Below are 19,539 nucleotides of genomic sequence, written 5' to 3'. Positions count from 1 at the left end.
GTCCCCTTCATGCGTTCTGAAATGTCTCATCCCAATGGGTAGTAAGAATGTTTGTCGTCACAATATCAAACTTGCTATAAATAATAAGTTATAACACTAGCTGATCATGGGATATACAATCTTTTGAATGAATACACTCACACCGTTGATATGAATTATAATGTACTCACAACACCATTGTTAGATATCTAAGAACATGTGAATTAATGAACATATATCTTTCTCAGAACTTATAACACAATTTATTGCTCTTCTATCTCATAACATTCTCTAGTTTAAAACTTCCAAAACTTATCAATAATTGAAAGGTATTAAGTATTCGACGATCAAAAACTAAAAAAATACCAAAGAGAGATTGAAAAGTAATAATTACAGTCATATTATCTACAAGCTAACTGTGTACTTTTTATATATATTAACTACTATGACGGTGCCATCCAACATAGCGCGGAGTAAATACCTTACTTTTCAGACGTCTAAGACTTTAGAGTTTAGTATACCTACAATCATGTGTATTGATGATAAAGCAAATGAAAAATAGCTGAAAAATTACAAATTATTCTAAGCAGCGGCGCTGATTTCACCCCCGTAACTCTCAATGTATTTCTTTTCCATGTATGCAGCTAGTTCTGTCATTGGCTTGTAGTATTTGATAGAGGACCACGGGAATAGGAAGCCATTTTCCTTAACTATAGTCTCAAATTGGCTGTTCATAGATATTAGACTAGGAAAGAATCGAACTCAGTAGTACTTACGATGACATATCTTTACGTAATTGAACAAGATATTTAGTTTCATCTGTAATTATACCATCTACTTCCCACTGTAATGTTACATAAGACGTAAATAAATGGACAGAAAGTAATAATAACCTTCGAGGCTTCGATCATCTCTGAGCGACTGTTTACCGTCCAAACCATAACACCTTTATTTGATTTTTTACATTCTCTAAGGAATGTTTGACCGTCGTTACCCATAAGAGAACTAAAAGACATGCTTAAAATCTTTACATGATCCTGCAAGACGATAAGCAGTTATTCAATATGAGGAATTATGCTTACGAAGAAATGCGAGCGTGCTAAAGATAAACTCATGCCAATGTGAGCCAAGTATGCATATGGAATAATATCTTTCGCAGGTTGAATAAACTTTGGATGCCAAAGACCTTCAAAATAATTGATTTTAATTATTCATTGGATGTGATCAACTTACCTAAGATAAGACGAGGTGCTAATTCATTCTCATAATTAGGATACTGAGATATATGCTTATGCATAATTGAAAATAATCTTTCCGGAGGATTATTTGGCTTAATGTCAATCTGTGTTGTTAATTGTATATCATCATAAGAAATGGTAAAACATACATTGAATTTCACGTGTCTATTTTCCGGTTTCATAAGTAATTCAAGCGCTTCTTCAAACTTAGGAATCGGTTGAGGCGGTGTCTGTATGGTACGTATATGTTCTATATCACCAACGTAAGGCTTTTCTGGGATACTACCTGAACCATTAGTCAAGCGATCTAATTCAGGATCATGAAACATAACGATAACATCGTCAGCGCTGTTCGATCATTGCATTAGTACTTATATCGCAGAAAAATTAAGCATACCAGATATGAACATCTATTGTAGGGCGCAATTGAGATATAATCGGAGAGGCAGAGATTAACTCACCACTTTCTATACCCTCAGATCCGTCTCTTCATTTAATAAATTAATCAGATAGCCCCTATTTAAATGACGTACGTACAATATTGCACCTTTGAATGCGGCCATTGTGTTTTCAGGATAACCTGCGCTAGCCTGAATAGAGGTTAGGATCGAAATTTTAAACTAAATTACATGCCCCGCGATGGCCGAAACTATCAATAAGTTTAGTCTTCATTTATCAATCTTATCATCAAAAACTGACCAGGCAGGCAGAGCGGTTCCATTTGTATTTATTTGTTTAAGTTCCATGATGTTGTATGAAAGAAAGTTAAAATTTAATTAATTATTGACTAAGCACGTTCAACGTTGGTTGTAAATAAGAGACAAATCGGTTAGTGCGTGAGATGAAAAATGTTTATAGAGATGATATTACATTTTTAAATTATCCTGTAGCTTTTGTACATTTGCGATTTGTTTTTTTATATTTAAGTTTTGAAATTTGTTATCTTCATCATTTAAAATGATAACGGAAACAGTTGTATCGTCAAAAAATCGTCTTGAATGTGGCGCAGGTATTGAAAGTAAAGCAGATACTTGGTTTTCATGTGCTCCACCTAGTGCATTTTTAATCAATAATGTTGAAAGGTTTGATTCATTGAAGATGTATTGACTTTCATCAGATTCACTTACTGTTTGATTGTGATTTGACGATTGAATTGGTTTTTGAATTTGTTTATCGCCTTTTATCGATACGACGTTTTCTAGTAACTCTGACTTACTCATAATTGATTTACCTTTTGAACCACCTAAAGGCCCTGTTCCATCTAAGGCCTTACCAACGAGAGCAACAGCTTCTTCATTTGATAATCTATCCCAAAGACCATCTGTAGCTAGAATTAAGAATTGAGGTTTATTTGTTTTGTCTATTTTACGATGGGTTACTTCGGGTTCTGCGGTAACGTAAGGAGGGGTAAGTAAACCTCTTGGTGGTCCTCTTATGGGGTAAGAAGGAGGTAACAGTGCATTTGAAAGTTGTGATTGTAGTGGTGCAGACCATTTATACCGCGCATCACCAAAAGCTCTGGTAGGCTATTAAAAATTAGACTATTGCAGAAGGAATAAATAATACAACTCACTTCTAGACCACCTAACACTCTACCACGCTGAATAACATATGGTGATTCAGCTGAAGGATGTTCAGATTGAATTCTAATTTTACTTCGTAAGAATGAAAATCCAAAGAAAAAGGAATTGAACCCACCTTTGGATTTCTGATTTAGATTTACCGGTTTGATCATTTGTTAAAACTTCGACTCTCCATTTACCATTCTCATAATAACCAGCTACAGCTCTTGAATCACCTGTTAATGCAATATATAAATCTTGACGCAATTCGTCAAAGTAAGCCATTAAAGCGCATGAACCTGATAATACTGACAATAAGGATTCATCAGGGGATTTTGGTGGGGATATAGTTTTTGGTAATTGATTTAAAGTATTTATAGGAGCTTGTAATAAAGCATTATCTAAGCTTATGAAAGCGTTTTTTATAGCTTGTATAACAAACTTAGGTTGAGAATCTAAAGGATTACTAAAGTTGATCGGTAGGAATTTATTTTTGAGGTTATCAAAATAATTTGAACTTGTTGGTTGAATATTATTGAATAATGATGATAAATGTAAAACAGTGAAAGGAATTAAAGATTTGGATAAAAGATCTGAAGTTTTAAACCCAGAATGACCATCGAAAACGCAAAAGAAATATAAATCGCCCTTCCTACAGAAGTCTGAAATATCTTTCGGTTTGAAATCCCTTTCTAAAAAGATTTGAGAAGACCTATCTTCTATTGGATTGTTAGAAGAAATAGAATTATTATGATATTCTTTAATTAAACTAGAACCGGGTCTATTAATTGAAGTAGCTGATTCATTGGCTCTAAGTAATTGATTTATAGCGTTTGAAGAAAGCTTCTTTATAGTTGTAATCGTAGGTATACCATCTTTATTTTTAGTTGGTATAGTGAAACTATTGGTTGAAATTAAAGGTAAAGATTGATTGTGACTAAAGTGTGAGTATAAAGCGTATAAACCAAGAGATGCAGAAGAGAAGAGTAATATATCAATAATTCTAGATCTCTTTTGATGTTTTATTGAATAATTACGTATATTTATTCTCTTAAAATTCGTTCTAATTGGTTTGATCAGCATAATTGATGATGATGATGCGAGATCAAGATTAAATTAAGTAATTATAAAGGGTGAATAGCTTGTTTTATAATAACTTAAATATATTTAAATATATACTTTATTAAAAAGTAGCTCCATAAAAGTAAGTATCAGTTACCGTCGACTTTAAACAATCAAACGATTTTCCTTGTAATCAATATCATTGATAATATCTTTCTTGTATATACATTCTAAGACCGGAACAAACTTCAGATAATGGTCTTAGTATGATACTCTGAATTAACAATATTACTCACGTAGATTATATATTGCAAAGATGAATAAAACTCTTAAATATATCCGTCATTCTATTTATTATTCAGTCGCGTTGAGTAGTAATGTCGAATAATGAAATATTAGGTACGTTAACAACTCACCATAAAAACTAACAATGGGGCTTCTCACAAATAATAAAATAACAGTAACCTATATTTAGGGGTTTAGTTGTCATTCTTTACAGAATTTTTTTTTGACTTGACGAAAATTTGCAACTCGAAACTAAACAATTTAAATAATCAATCCTTAGTCAGTTCCATGGTTTCCACATAGGGCATCAATAATATATAATGAGGTTTTAAATTTACAAAACGTTCAAGATTTTATTCAAGTTTGATTTTATATTTATCAAATTAGTTTTAATATTTAACCAATCCTGTTGTTCTATCATCAACTTGTTAGAGTGACTGACTTTGAAAGTCTTGGTTGATTGGTTGAGTCTAGCAATTGTCAAACCAGATTTAATAAGTTCGATCAACAATAACTCAACGCGGTTTATCTCAATCCTGAAGTTTGTGGAAATGTCATCATATGCAATGTCTTTACCAATGAAGTTGGAGCAATAATTGTTGAGCTTTATTAATAAATATTTGTGATTTACCACTTCTTTGTCAATATCTAATTGATCAATTGATTTTTTAAATTGATCATCATTTAACTTTATGATTGAAGATAGCAAATTGAATTCAGTTGATTGTTCAACATTAATAATCGCCTTTAATTCAAGTAGTTGAGCGAGACTAAAATTTTCCTTATCCTCTAAAACTTTCTTGATGAGAAGTTTAGATTGGTTATTGTCATTTTCATTGAAAGATAAATATTTGATTAAATAGTCTAAAGATTCTTTATTCAAATTTGATTGATCGTAATAGTTTGATATTGTCAAAAAGAAATGAGGATCATTTAAATCACTAACCAAATTATAATCTTGTAAAACGAACTGTAAATCATTGTTCTTTATTGATAATTCTAATAATTGCTTATATGACTCAAGTCTTAATTCAGAATACTCTTGACTGAGGTTGTTTATTAAGTTATAAATAACCTTGTATAATAATAACTTCTTATCAATTGAGTTAGTGATTGCTAACTTATTGATTAATTCCTTATAAGTTGTTTCAACTTTAGATTTTTCGAATAAATCAACGATCAAATAACCGACTAAGTTAAAAAATCCTTCAATTTCTTTCATCCATTATTGTTAGGAAAGTCTGTTTGGAGAGAATATAAACTTACCGGACCAACTACCTAAACCTAAACCTTTAATATCAAGCAATAGACTATCTAAGATTTCAACTTTTTTATCTTGGTTCAAATCTATAAGCTTATTTTGGTAAATTTCAATAAAGTTATTCTTATCATTCTCAGCTAACTGTCTAGATAAGAATCCAACGATTTCTTGTATCTAAAAGTATTTAAATTGATATTAAATTGAATGAAATAAAAACTCACATGCTCTTCATAACTTGAATCTGTAGCAAATGAATAATTCATCTTGATATTTTGATTCGATAGTTCCAACTTGATCAAATTCCCATCGTGCGCTTCGATGTAACCCTAAGTCAGATTTTCATTCCTATAAATTTGCGACAATCCTTCAAAACCTCTTTCAATTAAACCACATCAATTTAAATTTGCCTTGAGTACGTCGTTGGGTTGGCGTCCGACATCATCTGTAGCAGGATGGGCATGGTGTACTCATAACTTTGAATTGATAGACTTAACAACAGTTGTCCTCCACGCTCAATAAAGTCCACAGTTCTTTATTGAGCACTAACCGGGCCGCATATTAATTTAATATATTTTGTCATTTTATATATACATTATCTTTTAATTTTTATAATAATATTTTCTCATTACTTTCCATCGACTGTCTTCTCATTTAACCACGAACCAACCATAATCAGTTCATTAATGACAGAAAATAAAAAGTACACGATAGAAGATTTAAAGCAACATCAATCTAATGAAGATATGTGGCTCTTAATAAATGGAAAAGGTATCTCATTTACTAATAGTCTCCATTAACCTAACACGTCAATTTAGTCTATGATTGTACAAAGTTCCTTGATGAGGTTTGTTTATTCATTATAAATCTATTTCTTCTCCTTAAATAGACTAGCATCCAGGTGGTGATGAAGTTATAATCTCCGAAGGTGGTAAAGACGCTACTGAAGCATTCGATGATATCGTTAGTATATAATTAAATAGACTACTTTACTAATTAATCAAAGGGTCACTCTGATGAAGCTAGGTCACAATTGGATAGCCTCTACATCGGTGAATTCGACGGTGTAAGTAGTAATCATCTCTATAACGAGAATACAAATCTCTAAACATATTCACAGCCTTCAAAAGTTTCTTCTTCTTCACAAACTGGTACAAAATCTTCTGATACAAGAGCTTCACTGTTTGTTCATTTTCTAATAATCTGTTTCACTATCTAATTACTTAATTCTAGTCTTAGCAACATTTTATTCCCACTAGTAGCAATTTCTGCTTATCTCATTTGGCGTATTTACTTTGCAAACTAAAATCATACATAGAAATTTCTCTACATGATTATGAATCAACTTCATCTGAGGTTTTAAAAAATACTGGCGGTGAATGCTCAAATTGTTTGAGGGGTACTCCCAATTCAATTAATTTTGCAAAAGCTTTGGCGAAATCTTCAAAGAATAAGTCCTCATTTTCCGCATATTTTTCAACGTATGGTCTGTAACGCTCACTTGTTCTAAGCGCGTAATCTGTTGGAAGCATCATTAAAGATTTTGTCTCTTGATCTTCGTACTGTTTTGGTCCATCCCATTGTTTTTCTTTCCAATCGGATTCAAGTAACAGTTTGTAAAATTGATTAGAGAAGGAGATTGGACTGAATGTCCAAGGACCTTCAAATCCGCTACGATCTTTATGGGTTCTACCAACTGCATGAGCACCAATCAAGCAAACTGCTTCTCTGTCATTAAATCCTAATCTATTGAATATGTTTTGAATATGATGCTCATCTTTAGCACCATCTGGAAGCCTATTCGTAATTGCTTCACGTTCATCTGTACCATCTATACGGCCAGGGCGCCAAGCAACCTAAAAGTTGTTAGTGAAATTTATAATTTAAACGATACTTGCCTTTGGACCACCCATTTCTTGCAATCCAACAACACCGGCTAAGGTCCATAAATCGCCATATGAAATCCATGGGAACTGTGGTTTTACTTTGTTGTTCAGAAGATCTAAATATAGTTAGATAGTTATCAAACGGTCATTTTGGTAACTAACCTCTACCGATTTCTAAACCTGCATTTGCCTCATCTTTTGCTTCAGCCTTGAAACGCATCGTAGCTTTGTTTGATCCACCTGGGTTGGCTTTGTCATACTTGCTCTGCATTATAATAAGCGATTGTCAGTCTAAGTGTAAGTATAGTACTAACGTAAGTACCGCTTGCATGCCAAGCTACATTATGTCAATTGATTCTGTTGATAGTAGTAAATCACGCACCTAATCTGAGGAGAACAGGAGCAAATGAGCCATCATCATAGTCCTCTGTTTCCAATACATCTACAATAGCATTATAAACTTTCTGATAGTCACGTGAAGCTGAATCAACTGGTAACTTCTCTTCAACTTTCGCGATAGCTTGATTAGCAGAACCTTGGTAGTTATTGAAATAAACCAATCCAAATCCTGTTAATATAGCACCAGTTGTGAATATAAGTTTACTATTAACAGTTGATTCATTTGGTGTAGAATGTGTCGAATGTGACGAATATGACTTAATTCCTTGTCGACGAATAAGAGATGACCTATTATATAAATCTCTGGAAATATTCTTATTTAATCTGTTTATGTTTTTCAGCATTCTGAGTTCACTCTTGATCGTTATTCTCAGAGATAGAAATTGAATCAATATTGGTTCTTATTTATTCCGGCAAAACTATTCGGCGTAACAAACTGCTAAATGAATAACTCTATTTTACAAATCAATTAAGCTACTATTTGCCTAGATTGAAACTAAATCCACCCGGTTTTGGTATATTCGATGACGTTGGTAGTTTAGTATCATCTTTTAAACCTGCCGTACTACCAAAACTAAACGATGGCAGATTCACTTTTTTATCATCCGTCTTTGCATCTGTATTACTCATAGCACCACTACTTTTTGGTACCTTATCATTTGTAGAAGTTAGATTACCCAAATTTAACGTAGGTGTCGTTGATTTTACTTCCTGCTCTTCTAATCCCTCTGGTTGCTCCTTCTTGATTGTTGTTTTGTGAGCTTCATCTTTCCTTCTTTGCTCTTCTTCTTGTTCTTTTTCTTTCTTAATACGCTTCTCATTTCGTATCTCCTTGAGTAAATCGGCTTCCTTCCTTTTTTCTTTTTCAGCATCGCCAAAAGTAGTTGATAGGGATAGATCTGACTTCTTCTTCTTATTTACACGTAATCTACTCGTTGATTGTAGAGTACTTTCATTTAATGGTGGTGGTGAAGATGTTATCGAAGATACACCATTCGAACGATTCGAGATGTGACGTTTAATTGGGGTTCTAGTCATATAATAGACGCTTGATGACTTTCTCGAATTTGTACTGGATAGTTTGTTTGATGATTGCTGTGACACCTCTTCATCCGGATTATAAATCGAGCTTTCATTAACTGAGCTAAGCTCATCTTCATCAGGTTGCCAACCGAGTTCGTTCTTTTGTAGAAGTAACTCATAATCATCATCTGTAATCCATTTCTCAACATAGACTCTCAATTTAATGTTACGGTCTGGATGTTGAGAGTCTTTTGGCATATTGTATTTTGATCTCCATTCTTTGATTGTTTCAAGGCGCTTTTTGACTCCATTATCATACTTGTATGTTGTTCCACTCATATCAGTCCATTCTTCAGAATTTTTTGGTGCTTTCTTATACCTTGTTCTGACAACAGAAACTTCAGATGTGTCATCAAAGCTACGTTTACGTCCTCTATTTTCGTTCTGAGGAGTAATTGACATCCTTGAATCATTGTCATCGCTATAATCATTATCAACGGATTCTTCATTCATTGAGACATTTGATAGATTTGTAGAAATTGAGGTAGCTCGCCTACGCTTAATCAAAGTATCTTGATCGATATATGATGATTCATCCATCGATCGTTTACGTGTACGTTGATTTACTTCATCTTGGTGCTCATTACTTGAATTTAGATCATCTAGTATCACTGATCTGTCATTTTCTACATCTCTTTCAAATAAACTAGGAAGCTCCTCATTATTAGGATAGTAAATTGATGACGTTGAAGGTATATAATCATATTTAACTGGTTCATAACTTTCTTCTAAAGTACCCGGTAAAGCAGGTGGACTGTAACGACTAGGATGTGCTATAATATAGTAAATATTTAATAATCCATACTATATCAATCACTCACGATTCCAACCTGTCGATTTGCCTAACATTCTCCATTGAGAAGATTCTTCTTTCTCATCTAAACGCTGACGTTCTTCGTCTGCTTGAATATCTTTTACGCGTTGTCTACGAGAAGCATTAGCAGCTGCCAATGCTTGCTTGAAAGATCTCTTATCGCTATCTGGGATACCATATCTTCTTCGTTGTTCCCTGATGAAATTGAGACGGTAGTAAGATAAATAAAGTGGACTAACAATCTATAAGAACTTTCTCGTGATATCGAGCTCAACTTTGCGTATAACCTTTCGCAACAATACAATATAATTAGAATAGTAAAAAAGTGTGACCACCAAGGTAAGTGAACCATGATACGCTTTAATGAATTAATATTCTTATCATAAGATCTCGTTAAATCAATTCTAGTATAATTATTCTCTTGATATTCATTTGACATCTCAATAGTGATGGTGATCGTTAGGAGAAGCTTGAATCTAAACGACCATCATTTAATAAAATCTAATAAATGACGAATTTATTAGAAATTCAAGGTTATCATGGTGATAGAGATTTAGTCGATATACCAGAAACAGGTGAAGCTATATATGATGAGCCACAAGATCCAGATACCGAATTCGCTCGTACTTTACATAGAATTTGGCAAGAGAAAGGCGATTTTAGTCAAGTGAGCTCAAATAGCTTATTAGAGGATCAATTGCGTGAATTGAATGACGATGATAAGCAATCTGAACCTGAGGATGATCAACCGCGAGATGATTCACTTACTGCAAATGACGTTTTAGAATTGAAACAATCAGTTTTAAGAAATTTAGGGTGAGTTATGTTTCATTAACATATTATGTCATTTTATTCAACAAATCTATTTTAGAGATGCTCAAAATGAATTGGCTGTTGCTTTAGATGTCGTCAATTTGTTATTATCAGATACACCACGACATTTAAATGAGGAAATGCAACTCCCAATACCTAAACAATCACTTGGCGTGGCCTCAATCGAAACTACTGAACTCACTTCTTATCAAGCTCTCAAAAAGTCGAAAATATCTATCACTACGAAAACTGAATCATTGCAATCTGCTGCTGATATCTTTGAAAGAGCATCAACTCAAATCGAGCAAGTTAATAACCAGAATGATACATTTTGGAGTGATTGTTTATCCTTACGTGATAATAACTGGTCATTAATACCGTCGTCTAATATCAGAGAATCAGCTTTCGATTTGGAGAAGGCAGCTAAGGACTTGAAGGTCTCATATGCAATCGATGAAGGTAAGGACATCTATTTGTATGACACCTAAACTAATGTAATCAGCTTCTAACGAAATAAAGTCGGTTTCAACCTCTTCGTTTGATATTAAACCATCTAAAACGGGTAAATCGAAGTTAAATATACCTAGTCGTCGCAGCAAACGTCTTAAATTATCAATAATAAACGGTAGTACTGTTGAGATTTGTTCTCCTTCAAAGTCAAGCGATAATATAGATGATCTTGCCCAAAATGAAAACGAAAGAATTACCTCTTTATTGGATTCTTTGAACAACGCTCAAGATGCATCCTTTGATGAGGATTGTTTCGCTGATGTAAGCTTTCATACAAGTTCGCAACATCAAATAATCTTACGACTAAACAGCTATTAACTGAAGCTAATCAGATACCTATAGTCATAACTTCATCAGCAGAATTCATAGCTATTGAGCTTGATGCAAATCGACAGCTTACATTAGAACTTGTGAGTACGTTGCTGTACCGTTAATAGCTAATAACCAATCTCATAGGTTGGAGAGGAAGAGTTCATCAAAGATGATGAAAACATATCGGTTAAATGTGACGTTTTGCTTTTTGGATTGAAGCTTTTGCGGTTGAGGTCTTATAGGAATCGGGCAAATGATACAAACCAGGTGATGAAGAATCTTCTTGATCTCATTCATTATGAAAGCTTTCTAGAAGACTTGAAGTCGTTATTCGCTCGAATGACAAACCTTTTGAAGTTGTTTAATGTCTTGGAGGCAGGCTACTACATGCAGAAGACACATGCTTCAGATATTTTGGGTGTCTTTTTCGACGAGAAAATGCCTTCAATTATAGGGACTCAAGCGCAAATTAATTTTGGAAGAGGGTGAGTATACTTTTTATACGTTTGGAATGAGCTTAACTAGAAAAGCTCGAATAAAATCATGAATTTGACACTCAATTCACCGAATACGGTTTATGTACAATCGGGACAGTATCTACAGCGGACTACAATCTCACAACTAAAGACTTTAGTATTTTCTGATACAGAAGTGGCTTTACTAAACGCTATCCGCGGAATTTGCTCTGGTTTGGGAAACAAATCTATTTGGTTGATCGATGAAATTGACCGTTGCGTGATAGGAAAGAAGGCAGAAGAGCAAATGTAGGTGTTAAATCATGACACAACGTTTTTGACAAAATGTATAGCTCGATACGTCCTCTCATCACAGATAAAGGATGTGACTTGATCGTTCACTCGATTAACAAACAAGAAGTATTCAGCATCAGCAGTAATACTCCAGTTTATAATATAGAATTGACGAATTGGCTCAGATTACATGTAAACTAGATATAAGATATTTTCTAAAATTCTGAACCTTGAACCGAAACCGTCATAGATAAATGGACGTATCTGGCGTCATTCGGGGATTTTTCACGTCTATAAAGAAGACCGCAGAAGACGATTTGCAAACTTATTTTGAAAACGCGTCTAACGTACGTGTATAAATTGTTAAACGTCGTCGAATTATCTCTTATCACTAGCCACAGGATAATCTAGAAGATACTGAGGATAAGAGGCCAAATAAAAAGCGTAAGAAAAGTCGGAAAAGTAATTTAAATCGGTCACATGATAGTCGTAGCCTATTCGACGAATATGACAACAGCAACATACAAGCAACTACTAGCTATACTAAGGAAGTGAAGAACGCAGGTAAATCTAGAGAAAGAGAAGCTATTAAAGATCCAAATACACCATTCGTCCCAGGTTGCTATCCATTTACACCGGCGCCGCCCCTTGTCAACGACTATAGTATAAGCAATTGTTCTAACGAGAAGGGAAAATCAGTCCCCTGTACAACTGATCCCGTTGACAATGAGGAATACAGAGAGTTAAAAGAAAGCTACAAAAATCTCGTCTCTGTTATAGAAAGGAACTCTACTTTTCATAGTCAAGTTCAAGCTCGGAATGAACGTAGAATACAGCATTTAGAACAGCAAGTATTAAATCTAACAGAAAGATTGTATGCGATATCTGATCAAAAGGATCAAAAGCATAGTAAAGGTAAAAATTCAAAGATAGAACAACAGAAAAAACATCAACGGTCACAAGAATTCAAACAATTTGCAGCCGATCAACCCAGCTCAACACCTTACGTTTCATCATTGAAACAAGATTCACTGAAGCTAAAAGAGAGTAATTCAAATGTTACTCATGATACAAATGAAAGTAAACAACCAAATATGAATGATTTCTTGTCAGAGATACGTTCAGTGAAACTCAAAAAAGTAGGTTTACCTTCCTTAAGTCAGTCTTGGAATGGTAGTTCTAAAACTGATGATCAATGTGTATTTCCATCTCCACCACCTTCCAATAATTACTCATGCACACCATCAAATTACTCATTCAATGATGTATTTATCGACAGACCCCTTACACTATTCGATGAGCTCAATGGGAGGATAAAAGATACTAATTGATGCTATCATTGTAACGAAAAAAAAAAAGATATGTAAATGTATATTTGTTACAAATTTACAATAAGGGAGGTAATCTTGGAGTATATAGACTGAAAATGTTCGACAACGCCATACATAGCAGTAAAGATGTCGTTATACTCCACGATAATTATAATAATGAAATATCAATAACCTTACATCTAGCTTTTTTCCGTTCTTAACTATCTTCAAAAACTTTTATTAGTAGGAAGTAGATCCTAAAGTCTCCACTATTTTTCTGTACTTTCAGAACAACTGAAGGTGCGATGCATACTCACTGTACATAATTAACTTGTAATTGACTTGTAGTAAATGAAGGTTGCAAGATTGTCCTATGAATATGAGACATATACCATCTCCCCAAAGCGAATAAATCTACTACTACTACCGCTTATGTTCATATAATATGTATGCATCTGTTTATACTTTTAGTAATTCTGCAAATCTTCACGCAATAAAAACACGGTGCACGGTTATCAAATCTGTGGAATTTTTAAAAAATATTGCTGAAAAGTATTGATAACATATTCAGTCTTTATTGAGAGTTCTATAAAATAAATGAAGAAATACACGCAAAAAGCTCTTAATACATCCGTGCCTTATATAAAATCTATCTAAGTAAATCCGGTTGTGTCTCAATCAGAAGATCAAATTCCGGTTTGAAGTTCTAGTATCAAGTCAGAGAAAATTTTCAAACCTTCAAACGTGTAGACTAACCAAGTATGTAGCTTCAGGATCGCACAGCGTAGCTGCCGTAAACGCAGCATCTTCATCATCAATGACAAACCTAAAATTGAATTAGTTTATAATTCTATAAAGCCAAGAGCAGTCCTACTTTTGATGACCGTTTGCTGCTGCTGCTTCTGTCAAGAGTTGCATATGACAGGCCCTCTCAAGTGCATGGAAAGAGTGCGCCATTTCATCAACAGTATCACCCACAGTGAGCAATCCATGATTCTATTGGCTGTAAGAAGAATACCATAGAAGTGATAAAATGCCCACCTGTAATATACAGTTTTTTGCTTTACCAAGAGCTGCAGCGATGTTTTCACCTTCTTGTTGGGCAAGGACAATACCACCAAAATTCTTATAAACTGCCAAATTGTTATAGAATAAGCAACTATCTTGGCTCATAATATCAATAGGTTTGCCAAATACGCTCCATGATTTACCATATAGTGTGTGTGTATGACCAGCAGCCTTTATATCTGGTCTAGCTTTGTGTATTGAGCTATGGATATAAAATCCTGCCGTGTTTATGGGTAACTGAGCACCTTCCGGACGTACATGACCATCTGGTCCGACTAAAGCGAGTTTTGATTTTGTCATAACACCAAAGTGCACGCATATTGGGTTCATCCAGTAACAACTTGGATCGACCGGGTCAACAACGGTAATGTGACCAGCCAAACCTTCACCGTAACCCATCCTACCCCAGAATCTAAAAGCAGCTGCCATATGCTCTTTTACCCACTCACGTTCCTCGTATTTGTCTTCAAACTTTGGTATACCCTCTAGTTTGATCTTCCCTTCTTTGTCGCCCCTACTTACCCTCTCTGTTAAAGACTTTGGCTGGTCATTTATACTTTGATGTTGTTTTACTTCTGTCGTTGTAGATGCAGATGCAGATGCAGATGCAGTGGCACTCATTTCAACTACCTTGTGGTACTTAAACAAACCGCATAAATACCAAATCACAGTGTAAAATTGTAAATATAATATTAAGCGACAAAAAAACAATAGTATTATAACTTTAGATAATATAATTATTCAATATACTGTCAAAACTCAATCCTTTTGATATCAGTTGATATCGACACATGACGAATTAAATGTGATGCATTAATAAATAAAATCATTCTATAATATCTATCTCCTGAGAGCGTTATTCGACGCCATTCTAACATTCTTACGACGTCGACTTCTACCTTGCTCGTCTTTGCCTTCGTCTTGTACAAGTGCGCCTTTCTCGAGACCGTGACCGAACTGCTCCCTGCCTTTCTGCTTCTTTGGTTGAGGTTTGTAATCGTCGGCTTCTGTTGTCTTTGGCTGAAAGACCATTTCCATACCACCACCACCAGTTCTTCTGATGGATGATGTGTCTTCAGCTTTTTTAGCCTGCTGCTTTTTCTCAATACCTTTGAGTCTATCGCCAAATGAATCGCTAGCATTTCCTGTTTGTTCAGATACTGTACCTGCAACCAAAGTTGGTTTAGCCTTTGGTTTCGTTTGCTTTGGTACAGCGATGGTTTGACGTGGTGCTGAAATAATATTATCTTGAGATTATTAGATCAATGAAATTTGCAATTCTTAAAAACTTACCATCACTTTCTTCGCGCTCTTCTTGTTCATCTTCGTCCTCACTACTACTATCCTTTGACATATCCTCATCCATGGAATCTCTGTCACTTTCTTCTTCCTCTTGTTCAACAGCAGTCTTTCCTTTGTTGACGCCTGCTGGATTACGAAGAGCATACTCTTTGCTTTCTTCATCAATTTCGAAGTCAGGATTTTCGAACATATCCTTGAATCTATCATCATTGAGAAGTGCTTGATCATCTTGCTTGCCTTTTTTGGTTGCATTCTTATTTACTTTATCAGCCAGATTCTTGTTAATTTTAACATTTGGTTTAGTAGCATTACGTATTCTAGATTCAGCTTGCTTCTCCAGTTTATCTTGAATTTGCTTTTCTCTGTGTTCAGCGTAAGCAAATGGATTAGAAACCATCTTTGCTGTACTGTAAAGTTCACTTGACATGAAGAATCCATGCATGTATGGTTTAAGTGCTGCTGTTCCAACGAGATGACCAAGATTAAGATTTTCAAGCTCGTTTTTATCGACGAATTTGTAGTCAGACCAAGCTGAAGGACCTGTTCCACCAGTCATATCACCTTCTAATTCCTCTGTTATGTTGTCCAAAAATCTACACCATTTTGGTGCCGGACCAAGTTGAGGAACGTAGTAACTAGACATATCAGGTGCCTCGTTAGCTAGCATGATAAGACCAGTCTTTGGTACAATGTGCATATCATTGATATCAGATTCAGGTGTAAGGTTAACATAGTTTTCAGTACTTTCCTTGTCCCAGATTTTAATAACTTTGCTATCAGCACTTGCGACTTTACCATCAGCCTGGTCGTATCTGCCAGATGCACTCTCTAACCATTGAAGATTCTTGATAGGTAAACCATAACCTTGATCTTTGCTTGCGAAAGGCTTACTAGCTCTTAAATCGTACAGCAAGGTATGTCCAGTAGAAGTACCGACTGCTAATGAGAGACCATTATAATGTGAGGCCAACGCTGTAACACCTAAAGGACCTGAACCGAGGTTTGCTATGTTGTCTTCGAGTAAATATTCTGCTGGAAGATCCAAAGATCCGATTTGATTGCGAGAGCGTGGATCCCAGAATTTCACGCCTGCACCGCTACCTTCGACACCAAAAGACCAGAGTTGATGAGCTGGATTTACATCTACAGCATTGATACCTTCTACGGTGGTACTATCGAGGTCTAAGGGGTTCAAAAAACGACCCTGTTCCAAATTTAAGCGGTAAACTTGGTTTCCAGTACCACCAATCAAAGTATCGCAAGAGGGGAAGTGATAAGCGAGTGATCTACCAAACTTAGGTACTCTAATAGAGTAATGAAGCTGGGATTGCGAATGCACTGAAACTGTTCTGTCATTCTGGAGGTGTACACTTTTTGTCCAGTCGTTCGAGAGAATCTGAAAGTCGACATTCTCTGAAGATGTGTGCCTTTCCCACTTGAGTGCCAATTCTCTCAAATCGTAGCACCTCACCTGTGGCTTGTAGGTGCCCGTCGCGAGTGCAAATTCACCGTCAGGCGTCGTTCTCACTTTATTTGAGGCTTCAGGGAATCCAAACTCTTGAATAAGTGTCAGCTGTGACTCCTCGAGACCTCTCTCCTTGACTTTCGCCTTCGAGCGTTTTCTCGATTTCCCTGCAGTACGCTCAGCGGCTAATCTACGCTTGGAAATCCATTGTGGAAGGCTGGATGCCCCAGAGCTTGGTTGTCCGTTCACACAGTATACTTTCGCCGTGCTCATGGATGCTCTTGTTTAAGAACGACCATCTGAGAAAATGTTAAGAAACCTCCTACCAAAAATCCAGCCAGTAGTTGGCACACGCGCTGCATCCACATTTGCAAAGATTACCCTCTGTGGAAATATCGCTGAGCCTGAGATCAAGACCGGCAAGAACGGTAAAGACTACGCTAGGTGCGCACTTTACTTCAATTTGAAGCATTATTCTGATATTTTACTAGACTCCCTTTAGCTACGTCTGTCTCCGTTGCTCCAGCTGAAGATGGTCGTGAGTACTTTGCTATTCGCTCAGCTGTCACTCACATTCCATAGAACCACAGGAGGAAACAAACTGGCACACCGTATTCGCATTTGGTGAACAAGTAGAGAGAATACGTAACCTCAGAAAGGGGTATGTTTGTCACATCACACTCGTCTATCTAACAACATACAGCTCACTTCTCTATGTTGAAGCAGACTACAGCCTCCAAAAGTACCAGCAAGATGAAAACTCGCCTATCTACAAGCTTCCTAGTATCAGAGCTCGTAAGTTTCACTTCTGCACAACCAAACACGTGTTTCTTACGCGTTTTTAGGTAGTATCAAGGTTCTCAAGCGCTCAGCACCAAAAGAGAACATCGAATAAATCTAATTAATTACCCACACTCATTTCGTTTTCTATTTTGTAATTAATATCCCGCTCAGCATATCTTGTTGTAGCTATAATCAAATACGAAGTTCATATATGCTTATTATTTTTAATCGCGTGAAATCTTCATGGAGTAATCTATATGTTGCACATTTTGATGTACTGCACTCGTACTTAAAATCTTCACAATGTTGTTAATAAGGTAAAGGAGATATAAGCAATTCTCACATCAATATTGTCACCCAGTCTCTCAGTCAGATTGTGCGCTTCAATCCCTCCACTTGTTTCTAACAAAAAGTGACGCTTGCCTGTCCATTTCTCTTTCAATCTCTTGCTTACAAGGTGTAGTTCTTCACCATCTTGGTATACAAAGTGAGTATTCTACGGATGTTTTCTGTGGTCTAGACATACCTAAATTGTCAAGCATAATTACATCTGCACCTGCGTCAATTGCTTCGTTTGCTTCCTTTTCGTCTCTTACTTCGACGTCTAATCTCAAAGAGAAACCAGCGACTGAACGGACCGCTTGAATGGCATTTGTAATAGAGCCTAAACCGTGTTAAAGTTATTTTGCATGTGGGTTGTATCGTCTCTGACCTTTTGACCAAATATGATTACTTAGGCTGTGTTAAAATAGAACTTAAGCAATAAGTAACTCACTCTTTGAGCATAACCATCGAAGAAAGATCATTGCGGTGGGCATCTATACCACCGACAATCATACCATACTTTTCGACTAATCTAAAACCTAGTTGATGGACTTAACGAGATATTTTACAAGGTATCAACTCACCAGGTGTAGTTTTACGTGTTCCAGCAATTATACCTTTAAAACCTGCGTCTCTAGAAGTATCCAAGAACCAACGGGACCTGTGAAAACGTTTTGTTGAATGAGAAGTAAACATGTAAGTATACATACATGCTTGCAATACCAGAACATCTGTAGATGTCAGATTGACACTATTCGTTCACAAAAACATACCTTGATAATACATTGAGAGCAACACGCTCACCAAGGAGAAGGTAGCGAACTGCACCCCTAACAGTAGCGATGTGCTTGATTGGTTCAAATGACTCTCCTTCTTTTACGTGCCATTCGATGCTATAGCGAAATAAATTGTTGAACAAAGAGTACCCCCGACGGCTTACGTGCAATTCAATTGTTTGAAAATCTCATCTACGAATGGTTTACCTGCAAGTACACCCTAACGTAGCAATATAAGCATAACTTCTTATGTTATGCCATACAAACCTTCCTCTTTCCGAGTAATTTGGCATCACGATATTCTTCTCCGACGACGAAACCAGCCCACTTTAAAGTTTATTAGGAGATTTCTCAAGGTTTAAATGAAACTGACATCAAATGAAGGTGTATCCTCGCTAAGCCATTGTTGTACCTGAAGCGAAGATCAGAAAACTAACTGCTTTCGGCTAGGAACTTACTTGAGATCTCCAAGAAGGGGGTAACAAATGCTCTGGATTTCCAAAATGTAACGCAGACGTCATCCTATAAAACTAGATCGTTGTTGACGGTCAACGTTGAAAT

At 35.7% G+C, this 19,539-nt stretch overlaps 12 protein-coding genes across 12 annotated transcripts; 4 read left to right on the top strand and 8 right to left on the bottom strand.

The window, feature by feature from the left end:
• Window positions 1–358: 358 nt before the first annotated feature.
• WALSEDRAFT_59859 (PLC-like phosphodiesterase) lies at window positions 359–3,840 on the bottom strand. The gene is made up of 13 exons (XM_006957234.1): window positions 2,916–3,840; window positions 2,791–2,863; window positions 1,917–2,743; window positions 1,851–1,866; window positions 1,755–1,807; window positions 1,679–1,704; window positions 1,615–1,627; window positions 1,367–1,565; window positions 1,213–1,321; window positions 1,062–1,165; window positions 873–1,016; window positions 756–823; window positions 359–706 (listed from the first exon to the last, which is right to left on the bottom strand). Exons 3-13 carry the CDS (start codon window positions 1,961–1,963, stop codon window positions 562–564), a joined length of 924 nt encoding a protein of 307 aa, XP_006957296.1. The 5' UTR covers window positions 1,964–2,743; window positions 2,791–2,863; window positions 2,916–3,840; the 3' UTR covers window positions 359–561.
• WALSEDRAFT_68080 (protein serine/threonine phosphatase 2C) lies at window positions 2,054–3,862 on the bottom strand (the record flags this gene model as incomplete). Its single annotated transcript, XM_006957233.1, has 3 exons — window positions 2,054–2,743; window positions 2,791–2,863; window positions 2,916–3,862. 3 exons carry the CDS (start codon window positions 3,860–3,862, stop codon window positions 2,084–2,086), a joined length of 1,680 nt encoding a protein of 559 aa, XP_006957295.1. The 3' UTR covers window positions 2,054–2,083.
• Window positions 3,863–4,417: 555 nt separating this feature from the next.
• Window positions 4,418–5,656, bottom strand: WALSEDRAFT_56808 (hypothetical protein). The gene is made up of 3 exons (XM_006957232.1): window positions 5,609–5,656; window positions 5,393–5,561; window positions 4,418–5,341 (listed from the first exon to the last, which is right to left on the bottom strand). The coding sequence occupies exons 1-3, from the start codon at window positions 5,648–5,650 to the stop codon at window positions 4,461–4,463; spliced, it is 1,092 nt and encodes a 363-aa protein (XP_006957294.1). The 5' UTR covers window positions 5,651–5,656; the 3' UTR covers window positions 4,418–4,460.
• Window positions 5,657–6,036: 380 nt separating this feature from the next.
• WALSEDRAFT_36646 (cytochrome b5) lies at window positions 6,037–6,718 on the top strand. Its single transcript, XM_006957231.1, has 6 exons — window positions 6,037–6,155; window positions 6,203–6,231; window positions 6,279–6,347; window positions 6,391–6,450; window positions 6,505–6,566; window positions 6,618–6,718. Exons 1-6 carry the CDS (start codon window positions 6,071–6,073, stop codon window positions 6,688–6,690), a joined length of 378 nt encoding a protein of 125 aa, XP_006957293.1. The 5' UTR covers window positions 6,037–6,070; the 3' UTR covers window positions 6,691–6,718.
• On the bottom strand, window positions 6,678–8,215 carry WALSEDRAFT_31834 (heme peroxidase). The gene is made up of 5 exons (XM_006957230.1): window positions 7,653–8,215; window positions 7,585–7,607; window positions 7,433–7,535; window positions 7,283–7,386; window positions 6,678–7,240 (listed from the first exon to the last, which is right to left on the bottom strand). The coding sequence occupies exons 1-5, from the start codon at window positions 8,011–8,013 to the stop codon at window positions 6,719–6,721; spliced, it is 1,113 nt and encodes a 370-aa protein (XP_006957292.1). The 5' UTR covers window positions 8,014–8,215; the 3' UTR covers window positions 6,678–6,718.
• A 6-nt stretch (window positions 8,216–8,221) lies between these two features.
• WALSEDRAFT_56806 (hypothetical protein) lies at window positions 8,222–10,007 on the bottom strand (the record flags this gene model as incomplete). Its single annotated transcript, XM_006957229.1, has 3 exons — window positions 8,222–9,525; window positions 9,574–9,761; window positions 9,806–10,007. Coding segments are annotated over 3 exons (1,694 nt in total), but the record flags the coding sequence as incomplete, so codon positions are not given.
• Window positions 10,008–10,060: 53 nt separating this feature from the next.
• On the top strand, window positions 10,061–12,151 carry WALSEDRAFT_68076 (hypothetical protein; the record flags this gene model as incomplete). Its single annotated transcript, XM_006957228.1, has 7 exons — window positions 10,061–10,382; window positions 10,438–10,838; window positions 10,882–11,150; window positions 11,201–11,299; window positions 11,346–11,686; window positions 11,732–11,965; window positions 12,010–12,151. The coding sequence occupies exons 1-7, from the start codon at window positions 10,075–10,077 to the stop codon at window positions 12,149–12,151; spliced, it is 1,794 nt and encodes a 597-aa protein (XP_006957290.1). The 5' UTR covers window positions 10,061–10,074.
• Window positions 12,152–12,185: 34 nt separating this feature from the next.
• WALSEDRAFT_68075 (hypothetical protein) lies at window positions 12,186–13,327 on the top strand. Its single transcript, XM_006957227.1, has 2 exons — window positions 12,186–12,297; window positions 12,352–13,327. The coding sequence occupies exons 1-2, from the start codon at window positions 12,205–12,207 to the stop codon at window positions 13,279–13,281; spliced, it is 1,023 nt and encodes a 340-aa protein (XP_006957289.1). The 5' UTR covers window positions 12,186–12,204; the 3' UTR covers window positions 13,282–13,327.
• A 482-nt stretch (window positions 13,328–13,809) lies between these two features.
• WALSEDRAFT_31830 (aldolase) lies at window positions 13,810–14,954 on the bottom strand. The gene is made up of 4 exons (XM_006957226.1): window positions 14,302–14,954; window positions 14,135–14,256; window positions 14,017–14,086; window positions 13,810–13,966 (listed from the first exon to the last, which is right to left on the bottom strand). The coding sequence occupies exons 1-4, from the start codon at window positions 14,947–14,949 to the stop codon at window positions 13,910–13,912; spliced, it is 897 nt and encodes a 298-aa protein (XP_006957288.1). The 5' UTR covers window positions 14,950–14,954; the 3' UTR covers window positions 13,810–13,909.
• Window positions 14,955–15,122: 168 nt separating this feature from the next.
• WALSEDRAFT_44262 (hypothetical protein) lies at window positions 15,123–17,374 on the bottom strand. The gene is made up of 2 exons (XM_006957225.1): window positions 15,622–17,374; window positions 15,123–15,575 (listed from the first exon to the last, which is right to left on the bottom strand). The coding sequence occupies exons 1-2, from the start codon at window positions 17,366–17,368 to the stop codon at window positions 15,169–15,171; spliced, it is 2,154 nt and encodes a 717-aa protein (XP_006957287.1). The 5' UTR covers window positions 17,369–17,374; the 3' UTR covers window positions 15,123–15,168.
• A 15-nt stretch (window positions 17,375–17,389) lies between these two features.
• On the top strand, window positions 17,390–18,038 carry WALSEDRAFT_59856 (nucleic acid-binding protein). The gene is made up of 5 exons (XM_006957224.1): window positions 17,390–17,539; window positions 17,587–17,633; window positions 17,678–17,756; window positions 17,799–17,890; window positions 17,941–18,038. Exons 1-5 carry the CDS (start codon window positions 17,403–17,405, stop codon window positions 17,988–17,990), a joined length of 405 nt encoding a protein of 134 aa, XP_006957286.1. The 5' UTR covers window positions 17,390–17,402; the 3' UTR covers window positions 17,991–18,038.
• Window positions 18,010–19,514, bottom strand: WALSEDRAFT_59855 (nicotinate-nucleotide diphosphorylase). Its single transcript, XM_006957223.1, has 12 exons — window positions 19,437–19,514; window positions 19,352–19,390; window positions 19,246–19,305; window positions 19,143–19,198; window positions 18,976–19,095; window positions 18,913–18,933; window positions 18,787–18,863; window positions 18,654–18,741; window positions 18,591–18,610; window positions 18,405–18,542; window positions 18,222–18,352; window positions 18,010–18,174 (listed from the first exon to the last, which is right to left on the bottom strand). The coding sequence occupies exons 1-12, from the start codon at window positions 19,497–19,499 to the stop codon at window positions 18,103–18,105; spliced, it is 885 nt and encodes a 294-aa protein (XP_006957285.1). The 5' UTR covers window positions 19,500–19,514; the 3' UTR covers window positions 18,010–18,102.
• Window positions 19,515–19,539: the final 25 nt, after the last annotated feature.

Source organism: Wallemia mellicola (assembly GCF_000263375.1).
Source record: "Wallemia mellicola CBS 633.66 unplaced genomic scaffold WALSEscaffold_5, whole genome shotgun sequence".
In the NCBI taxonomy this organism is placed as follows: domain Eukaryota; kingdom Fungi; phylum Basidiomycota; class Wallemiomycetes; order Wallemiales; family Wallemiaceae; genus Wallemia; species Wallemia mellicola.
This window is presented reverse-complemented; position numbering and strand designations above follow the sequence as displayed.